This window comes from Triticum dicoccoides, chromosome 6B (assembly GCF_002162155.2).
Source record: "Triticum dicoccoides isolate Atlit2015 ecotype Zavitan chromosome 6B, WEW_v2.0, whole genome shotgun sequence".
Lineage (NCBI taxonomy): Eukaryota > Viridiplantae > Streptophyta > Magnoliopsida > Poales > Poaceae > Triticum > Triticum dicoccoides.
This window is the reverse complement of record NC_041391.1, coordinates 480465967-480476786: the sequence shown is the minus strand read 5'-3', so window position 1 is coordinate 480476786 and position 10820 is coordinate 480465967. Positions and strand designations below refer to the sequence as shown.

The 10820-nt window shown below is 43.9% G+C and overlaps 1 protein-coding gene across 1 annotated transcript; it reads left to right on the top strand.

Annotated features, from left to right (window-relative positions):
• Positions 1 to 9008: 9008 nt before the first annotated feature.
• Positions 9009 to 10550, top strand: LOC119320120 (salt tolerance receptor-like cytoplasmic kinase 1). The gene is made up of 2 exons (XM_037594244.1): positions 9009 to 9546; positions 9639 to 10550. Exons 1-2 carry the CDS (start codon positions 9174 to 9176, stop codon positions 10328 to 10330), a joined length of 1065 nt encoding a protein of 354 aa, XP_037450141.1. The 5' UTR covers positions 9009 to 9173; the 3' UTR covers positions 10331 to 10550.
• The last annotated feature ends 270 nt before the right edge of the window (positions 10551 to 10820 follow it).

Here is a 10820-nt window from a genome sequence, read left to right as displayed (position 1 = left end):
GCCTCGAGCATCCCCAAGCTTAGCCTTTTGCTAATCCTTATTCCTTCATCCATCGCGATCTCATCCAAAACTTGAAAACTTTAATCACACAAAACTCGACAAACCTTCATGAGATCCGTTGGTATAAGAAAGCAAATCACTACTTTAAGTATTGTTGCAAACCCATTCATATTTTGTTATTGTATTATATCTATTACTGTATTTTAAATTTTTTATGGCAAAAACTCTTCAAAAAAAACCATAGAATCATCAAAACAAGCACATAACACAACAAAAACAGAATCTGTCAAAAAAAGAACAGTCTGTAGTAATCAGGGAACTTCACATGCTTATGTAACACCAAAAATTCTGAAAATTAGGACAATGTGGGTAATTTGTATATTAATCTTCTGCAGAAAGAATCAACTCAAAAACACTCTTCTGTTAAAAATGGATTTTTTGTCTGAGCGCAAAAGTTTCTGTTTTTTGGCTAGATCAAATCAACTATCTCCCAAGATATCCCAAAGGCTTTGCTTGGCATAAACACTAATTTAAACCAAAAGAACACATCTAACCAGAATCATAATTGGGTATTTTATTGAAAACAACAAGAAAACCAAAAGGCAAAAAGATACAAGTTGAGTTGCCTCCCAACAAGCACTATCATTTTACGCCCCTAGCTATGCATAATGCGAAGGATCTAAGTGTTGTCATTTTTATTTCTAGATCCATAGGATGCCCTCATGATTGATTCATATGGTGGCTTAATTTTAGTTCTAGGGGAAGTGTTCCACACCCTTCCTTAGTGGTAATTGAAATTTAATATTGCCTTCTTTCATATCAATTACGGCACTGATAGTACGTAAAAACAGTCTACAAAGAATAATTGGGCAAGACGGATTTCAATCAATATCAAGAACAATAAAATATATGGGCACATAATTCCTATTTGCAAGAATAAGAACATCATTAATTCTTCCCATAGGTTTTTTAATAGTAGAATCCGCCAAGTGCAAATTTAAAGAACATTCTTCAATATCGGTAAGACCAAGCACATCACATAAAGATTTCAAAATTGTAGAAACACTAGCACCCAAGTTACATAAAGCAAAACACTCATAATTTTTAATCTTGACTTTGATGGTAGGTTCCCATTCATCATGTAATTTTATAGGAATCTAAACTTCTAATTCCAACTTTTCTTCTAAAGCTTTCATCATAGCATCAACGATATGTTTAGTGAAAGCTTTATTTTGTTCATAAGCACGAGGTGAATTTATCATGGATTGCAACAAAGAAATAGAATCAATCAAAGAGAAACTATCACAATTGAAGTCTTTGTAATCCAAAAGAGTGGGCACATCATTAGTTAAAGTTTTGACCTCTTCAAACCCACTTTTATCAATTTTCTCAACAAGATTTTCACCTTCTGGATTTTAGGGATGCCTTCTAGCTAAAGTTGACTCTTATCCAATCCCTTTATAATCAATATTAATTTTAATAAACAAAAGAATCAATAGAGGAAACACCAATCATTTTAAGATCTTCATCACTTTTATGAAAGCAATCACTAGAAAACGCTCTTTCTAATAATTCTCTTAGCTCTAAGCATAGTGGTTCTTTTCTTACTTTCATCCATACAAACATATAATGCTTTAATTGATTCCTCAACCTTACGCACAAAAAATTTCATCTTGAGATTTTCTACATCATGAGAAATTCTATCAATACTTCTAGACATATCATCAATCTTATTCAGCTTTTCTTCTATTGTAGAATTGAAAACTTTTTGAGTATTGATAAATTCTATAATATTTTTTTCAAGATCATAAGTGTTCCTATTATTATTATAAGAGGGATTGCCATAGGAATTACCATAATTATTAGAGGAATTACTAGGAAAAGGCCTAGGATTAAGATTACCTCTATAAGCATTGTTATTAAAATTGTTTCGAGAGATAAAATTCACATCTATGGCATAACTATTTTGCTCAATCAAAGTAGACAAAGGCACATCATTAAAATCAATAGGAGCACTTTTATTAGCGACCAATTTCATAAGAGCATCAACTTTTTCACCCAAAGAAGAAATTTTTTCAACCGGATTAACTTTTTTACTAGTAGGAGTTCTTTCGATATGCCATTGTGAATAATTTGCCATAACATTGTCTAGCAATTTAGTGGCTTCACCCAAAGTAATTCCCATAAAAGTACCACCCACCGCAGAATTAAAAGGTTTCTAGAAACAAAATTCAGCCCCGCATAATTTTTTTGTATGATCATCCAAAGATTTAACCCATGAGTTGGGCAATTCCTTAGCATCAGTTTCATCCTTTCCCAAGATTGTGCAACATGCTCATGTTCAAGTTTCTTGAAATTCATGATATGGGTTCTAAGGGAAATAATTTTTGTAGGCGGAAAATACTTAGTAATAAAGGCATCCTTGCACTTATCCCAAGAATCGATACTATTGCGAGGCAAGGAAGAAAACCAAATTTTCGCACGATCTCGCAAAGTAAACGGGAATAATTTCAACCTCACAATATCATTGTCCACATCTTTTTTTCTTTTGCATATTGCATAATTCCACGAACGTGTTAAGATGTGACGCGACATTCTCACTAGGAGTACCGAAAAATTGATCTTTCATAACAAGATTCAGCAAAGCGACATTAATATCACAAGACTCCGCACTAGTGGCAGGAGGAGCAATCAGAGTGCTAATAAAATCATTGTTGTTGGTGTTGGATAAATCACACAACTTGGTGTTCTCTTGAGTCAGGGTGACTATGCAACAAGATTGCATTCAAAAACAGATCTGACAAGAAAACGGCAAACGAAAAAGAGGGCGAATAAAATGGCAAATTTTTGTGAAGTGGGGAGAGGAAAACGAGAGGAAAATAATGTAAATTGCAAGGAGATGAGATTTGTGATTAGGAACCTGGTAGATGTTGATGATGTCTCCCTGGCAATGGCGCCAGAAATTCCTTTTGATGTTTGCTTGAACTACGTCGGTATTTCCCCAAAGAGGAAGGGATGATGCAGCAATTCAACATAGGTACTTCCCTCAGTGATTAGACCAAGGTTATCGAACCAGTAGGAGAACCACACAACACCATGTAAACAACTCCTGCACACAAAGAACAAATACTTGCAACCCGACATAAGAGAGGGGTTGTCAATCCCTCATGGGTAAAAAGATAGATAAAACTGTAGTAGATTGGATAAATAGATCTCGCAGGAACGCGAGATAAAATAAATTACCAAAAATTGCAGCAAGGTATTTTTTATTTTTGGATTAATAGAACTGAAAATAAAAGCAAATAAAAATAGATCTCAAAGGCAAATATGATAAGAAGAGACCCAGGGGCCGTAGATTTCACTAGTGGCTTCTCTCGAGAAAAATAGCATACGGTGGGTAAACAAATTACCGTTGGGTAATTGATAGAACTTCAAATAATCATGACCATATCCAGGCAATGATCATTATATAGGCATCACGTCCAAGATTAGTAGACCGACTCCTGTCTGCATCTACTACTATTACTCCACACATCGACCGCTATCCATCATGCATGTAGTGTAATAACTTCATGGAAAAACGGAGTAATGTAATAAGAACGATGACATGATGTAGACAAGATCTATTTATGTAGAAATAGACCCCCATCTTGTTATCCTTAATAGCAACGATACATACGTGTCAGTTCCCCTTGTGTAACTGGGATCAAGCATCGTAAGATCGAACCCATCACAAAGCACCTCTTCCCATGGCAAGAAAAATCAATCTAGTTGACCTAACTAAACCAAAGATTCAAAGAGAAATACGAGGCTATAAGTAATCATGCATATAAGAGATCAAAAGACTCAAATAACTTTCATGGATAAAAACATAGATCTGATCATAAACTCAAAGTTCATCGGATCCCAACAAACACACCGCAAAAAGAGTTACATCAAATAGATCTCCAAGAGACCACTGTATTGAGAATCAAGAGAGAGAGAGAGAGAGAGAGCGAGAGGAAGCCATCTAGCTACTAACTACGGACCCGTAGGTCTACAATGAACTACTCACACATCATCAGAGAGGCACCAATGAGGATGATTAACCCCTCCATGATGGTGTTTAGATTGGATCTAGTGGTTTTGGAACTTGCGGCGGCTGGAATTGATTTTTGTCGACTTCCCTAGGGTTTCTGGAATATTGGGGTATTTATAGAGCAAAGAGGCGGTGCAGGAGGTCACCAAGGTGGGCACAACCCACCTGGGCGCGCCTCGGCCTCCAGGCGCACCCAGGTGTCTTGTGCTCACCTCGGGCCCCCTCTTAGGTACTTCTTTGGCCCACAGGATATCTTCTGGTCCAAAAAAGTCCACAAAAAGTTTCGCTGCGTTTGGACCCCGTTTGGTATTGATTTCCTACGATGTAAGAAACAATCGGAAAACATCAACTGGCACTGGGCACTATGTCAATAGGTTAGTCCCAAAAAAATTATATAAAGTTGCTATAAAATGATGGTAAAACATCCAAGAATGATAATATAACAGCATGGAACAATAAAAAATTATAGATACGTTGGAGACATAATCAACTTGCCCCGTGGTCATAATCACTTTTCTGCGTCGTTACCTTGTCATATAAACCAATTGGTGATTTGTCATGAGTAATGACCCGCCATTTATATTTTATTTGTAGTTCTTATTCTTTAGGCGACTCATCATGTCAAAAACCACGACTTGCAACTGGGCGAGCTCTCGAGTCACCAAACTCGTACTTGATAACCTCGTCACTCAAGGTAAATTGTCGGCTCAAGATGTTGTTAGCTGGCGAGCTCCAGAAGCAGAAAATCCCCCTCAGCCCGGTCAAGGAGAGATTGTTGTCTTTGTAGACCATATCCAAAGGGGCTTCTCACCACCTGGCTCAAAATTCCTTAGGGATTTCCTCAATTTCTTTGACCTCCATCTCCAAGACATTGGACCAAACTCGATGACCAACTTATGCCAGCTTGAAGTATTTTGCGAAGTTTATCTTCAGATGGAGCCAACTGTTGCTCTCTTTCGAGAGTTTTTCTACATCAACCATCAAACTAAGTGTGCAGATGGCCCTAGTGTTGAACTTGGTACGGTGTCACTATAGAGATGAAAGAATTGTCCTTTTCCAGAGGTCAAATTGGTGATTCATCCAAAAGGATGGAATGCGATGTGGTTCTACTGTAAGAACCCCCTGCCGGGTTTCAGACCGGATCGTCTTGATGCAACCCTTGTTCTTCCAGGTTGGGGTATTGACGAAGAACGTCAACAAATTGCCCCCTTCTATTCCAAGATAAGAGCTTCGAAGGCAAACGGTCTCACCGGAGTCGACTTGATTCGGTGCTGGATCAGTTGGCGGGTTTAAACATTAAGCCACATGACCGACTTAATGTATAACTATTCTGGCGAGTCAAACGACATGCAACGCTTCAGCCAAGGTGATTTGCTGAAATTAACAAAGCCACCAAGAGGCTATTGGGCGAGCCCCGGGAAAAGTGCACCAAAACTGGCTTGCTCCCTTTTGCTTGAAGAACCCTATGCCTCCAGTAAGTATCTTTGCATTATTTATTCTGCATTTTGACTTGCTCATCATAATACTGATTTCCATCTTATCACAATCGCAGGCGACTGACATATTCTGGAGGAGGAAAGAGTCAAGCAAGTCGAAAGTTGCCCCGGTCCTAAAAGAAACAAGACGGCTGTTGCAAATGAGCCGGTAGCTGGAGATGGGTCTCCAGCGGCTGATGATGAGTTGCCAGCGGCTGATAATGAGTCAGAGGTAGAATTTGACTCCCTTAGTTGTCTTTTTATTGAACTTGTTGATGCCTCTTGTTCTCAGGATAACACTAAAATGAGTCGAGCCGGCGACACTGAGGTAATTTCAATTTCATCCAACCCGGAACACTTGTCTATGAAGAAAACAAGATAGGCTGTGAGAAAAGTTTCGTTTTCTCACCCAGATGCTTACTTAGATCCACACTTTTCTTTGAAGAAATCACAGTATGGTGGTGCATCAAGACGCCATACTCGAAACGGCTCTAGGGAATTGGTCGCCGGCTTATCTGACGCGCCAGTCGCCCGTAATCAACACACATACGCCAAGTACCATTCTTCTTTAGAACAAGTACTAGATTGGATAGCCACTCAGGATGGAATACATCCACGATGAACCTGTCAGCTAGGAGCTGGGCCACTTCTTCTCCAATACCATTTCATCTCTCCTTGTTAAAACGACGGAGGTATTGCCGAACTGATTTCATCTCGGGATCAACATTAAGGTCGTGCTCAACGAATTCTCTCGGTACACCAGGCATGTCAGAAGGTTTCCATGCGAAGATGTCCCAATTCTCACGAATGAATTCGATGAGTGCGCTTTCCTATTTGGGATCCATGCCTATCACAATGGTGAACTACTGAGATGAGTCGCCAGGATGAAATCAACCTGCTTCGTGTTTTCGGCCGACTTAAACTTGAGAGGCGGGTCAGATTCCGTGGTGGGCTTCTTCAGGGAGGGCATGTCTGTCGGGTCAACGTTGGACGTATAAAACTTCAACTCCTCCCCAGCGCATGCCGATTCAGCATAAGCTGCGTCCCGTTCTTCACACTCACGAGCAATTTTCCTGTTACCATCTAATGTGATCGTGCCCTTGGGCCCAGGCATCTTGAGCTTGAGATACACATAGCAAGGCCGAGCCGTGAAACGAGCATAAGCCGGTGTCCAAAGAGGGCATGATACGGGCTCTTGATCTTAACTACCTAAAACGTCAAGAATTCTGATATGTAACTGTATTCATCACCAAACGCCACTTCCAACTTAATCTTCCAAATAGGATAAGCAGACTTCCCAGGAACGATCCCATGGAAGACTGTGGAAGATGACGAGAGTTGTTTCTCTGATAAATTCATGCATCAGAAACTGTCATAATATAAGATGTTGATGCTGCTTCCTCCATCCATGAGTACTTTAGTAATCTTATAACTGCCGACTTGTGGCGCCACCACCAGAGCTAGGCAACCCGGATTTTCGACCCAGAGGTCATCTTTGATATCAATGGTCACCATTACAATGAGGTATACTACCCAGCTGATGGTATATATCCTCATTAGTCAACTCTTGTGAGGCCAATACCCAATCCGCAAGGAGAGAAGAGACATAGATTTTCCCAAATGCAAGAGAGTGGTAGGAAGGATGTGGATCATGCTTTTGGTGTTCTTCAATCTTGATTGGGTACCGTTCAATACCCTGCACTGACATGGAGCACCGAAAAGTTTTGGGAGGTGACGACTGCTTATGTGATCATGCACAACATGATCATGAAGGATGAGCGTGATGACAATATTTACGACTAAGGGTTTGATTTTCAGGGTGGAAATGTTGAGCTTGAGCACCAAGAACCGGCAACGTTTGAACAGTTTGTCCAATTTTATCGTGAAATGTGTGATTGGCATACTCATATGCAGCTCCAGCTGACTTGGTTAAGCACATGTGGACTCACATTGGCAACCAGTAGATATATCGGTTTATTTATTGTTCATCTATTTAAGACAATTTCGATTGGGTTGTAAAACTATTTGATTGTATTTTTATTTGGATGTGGAACTATTTGATTGTTTTTTATTTGGACGTGAAACTATTTGCTCGCAAACTATTTACAATGTTTGATTTATTTGGTTACAATGTGTATAGTTCATAAAAATTAATGATGACAGACCAAATGCGACTGCGCATTGGGCGCACCGCCGACGCATCAGAAAAAACGAAAGGACGCCGTCTCATTGCCTTATCCCAGCGGACAAAACGGTCATCCATTGGTCATCCATTTGGGGTGGTGCGATTGTGTGTTGGAATTTGCCTTAAGCCTCCGAGCTCTTCCACAGTAATGGATCTGTGCCTTGCCTAGTCAACATCTGAAGCGCATGCTCGGGCCCGCATGTGCTTGGTCTAGCGGTGTTCATACATACACGCGTATGCCCATCGTTTCTGAGTACTGAAATGTATTAGTTTTAACACAGTAGTCGTTGGCAGGATGAGATGCAATGCACACTGCAGTGCTCCACTATGAAAAAGTAGAAAATCTATGGACAGTAGTAGCAGGATCTGCATTACTCCAGGGGCAAGCCCTCTGGTGCGCAGTAAATCCGTCGACAGCCATACAGTGCTAGTAGTAGTAATGGGCAACAAGTAGGATAGGATCTGGCTAGTGGGTTCACAGTGCCATGTGGCCGCACAACGGTATGTGCTTACCTTTTGCAGCGCAGTAAGCGAGCACGTCCGTTGAAAGTCGAATTCCCATTGGCCGTTGCTCTTGTCTGCTCCACAACTCGGACATCTCCGTTTGGGATTTTATACAGTACTACCTCCGTCTCGGTGAATAAGTCATTCACGTAGTTTTAGGTTGATGATTTAACTATCTGAATATGTATTATATGTGACAAAAAATATATATTTAGAAACTACATCCTTGTAAAAATCTAATGATGTACTTTTCATAACATATAACACATATTTAATTGCTCAAATCGATGACCTAGAACTACGCGAATGACTTATTCACCTAGACGGAGGTAGTACCATAAGCGCACTTGCCCTGGGATCCCATCGGAAATGTTTTGTTAATGAAACAAGCCATTACATTACACGAGGAAAAGGTCCCGCCACTTGGTGCCGGTAGGACATCATGCTCCGTGCATCCGATCTAGTGAGTGCGTGCCCACTGTTGACAGATGGAAATACCTGTCGAAATTTATGCGCCCGGCCTCGCAGCACCACTCAACAGTCCAATCAGGAATTCGAGAATGTTTTCTTAATTATTTGTGAAAAACACACATGCTGATAAATGCAGGGGAGGAGTAGTATAGTGCGCAGGACTGCAGAGGCGTCACACATCTCAAAGCAGCCTGAACCTTTCTTTACGCACAATGATTAGTGGAGCCCCACTCAACTGACAGCTCGCGTATATAACAACGGACTCCAGTGGCCATTCTTTGACCGGGCCCTCTGGCGCAGGCATCTGCCGAGCGCGGCCAGAGAGAAAAATACGCACTCCTACCTAGCAACAACAGCGACGGGAAGAGAGCCTCGTCGATCTATTCCAGTAGCTATCTCCATCAACGACGCTCCTCGGGCACGCACGGTGTGTGTGTGGTGTGTTGCCGCGGCGCGCGCAATGTTGCCCGGGTGCGGGCTGTTGGATTGCCTTCGCCTCGGCGAGCGCGACACGCATGACGCCGGCCGGACGGACCCCCGCGTCTCGGCCGACCCGAGCGGCGCGTCGGCGTCCGGCGGCAAGAGCGGGCGGGCGAGGCGGCTCGAGTGGGCCGAGGTCGAGTCGGTCACGGGCGGCTTCTCGTCCCGCGTGATTGGCCAGGGCGGGTTCAGCACCGTGTACCTGGCGTCGCTCACCTCCTCCCGCCTCGGCGCCGTCAAGGTGCAGCGGAGCAGCGAGCGCCTCCACCGCGTCTTCCGCCAGGAGCTCGACGTGCTCATGTCCGTGCGCCATCCCCACATCGTCCGCCTGCTCGGCTACTGCGACAAACGAGGTACACACCACCACGATCGGTGTTCGTTTCTTGGTCAACCCATACACATTCACGCTTCTCTGTAGCTGATCCTGTTTCTTTCCCGCGTGCAGAGGAAGGCGTCTTGGTGTTCGAGTACGCTCCCAACGGCGACCTGCACGAGAGGCTACACCGGAGCGGCCAGAAGCGGGCGGCACTGCCGTGGGCGCGGCGGATGGCCGTCGCGTTCCAGGTGGCGATGGCGCTGGAGTACCTCCACGAGAGCCAGGATCCCGCGGTCATCCACGGCGACATCAAGGCGTCCAACGTCCTGCTCGACGCCAACATGGACGTCAAGCTCTGCGACTTCGGCTTCGCCCACGTCGGCTTCTCCGCCGCGGTCCTCCCCGCCGCGGCAAGGGCGTCGGCGCGCCACGTCATGGGCTCCCCGGGGTACGTGGACCCGCACTTCCTCCGCTCCGGCGTGGCCACCAAGAAGAGCGACGTGTACAGCTTCGGGGTGCTGCTGCTGGAGCTCGTGACCGGGCGGGGGGCCATCTGCGCAGACACGGGTTGCCGGCTCACGGTCACCGTGGCACCCGTGGTCAGCGAGGGCAAAGTGGCCGACGTGGTGGACCAGAGGTTGGGAGACGCGTACGATCGCGAGGAGGCCGTGACCGTGGCGGCGCTCGCGCTGCAGTGCATCAACGTCAGCTCCGGGCACCGGCCGTCCATGACGGACGTGGTGCGCGTTCTCCAGGAGAAGACGTCGGCGTTGATCTCCGCCGCTGGACCTAAGCCGGCCAGCAAGATGGTGATTTCGTAAAGGTGTACGTACGTAGGGTGTAAATGCTTAGGTAGGGCACACAACCTTTTCGTCACTTTGTTATTGTAAAGCGGATCAGTTAGTAGTTGAACTCCGGTACAATTTTTGTGATGTCATGGATGGGGTTGCAGGCATGTAGTGGCACATTAATCAATTCCTCCTGTAGATCTTACACAGTTGTTTTTGAGATAATAATACACGGAGTACGCGCTTAAGCTAATGCAAACACGCATGTGGTCTTCCGGGTACTTTGAGACGAGTTTACTGCTGAGGAAATCAAAGTCGATCTTCAGCCGATCCCGCCATTCGCTGCGCCTAGCGAATGCATGTGATCCACCATGGTCACAAATGTAGTTTAACCCGGCTTGGATGCACGTCCATGCATGCACTCCCCTCGCCCCCCGCCGATCTGATGGGCACATATCCATATGAGTTAATCGTACAAAAGTATCATAATTGAGGCATTGAAAGCAGATTTATATCAAGTTTG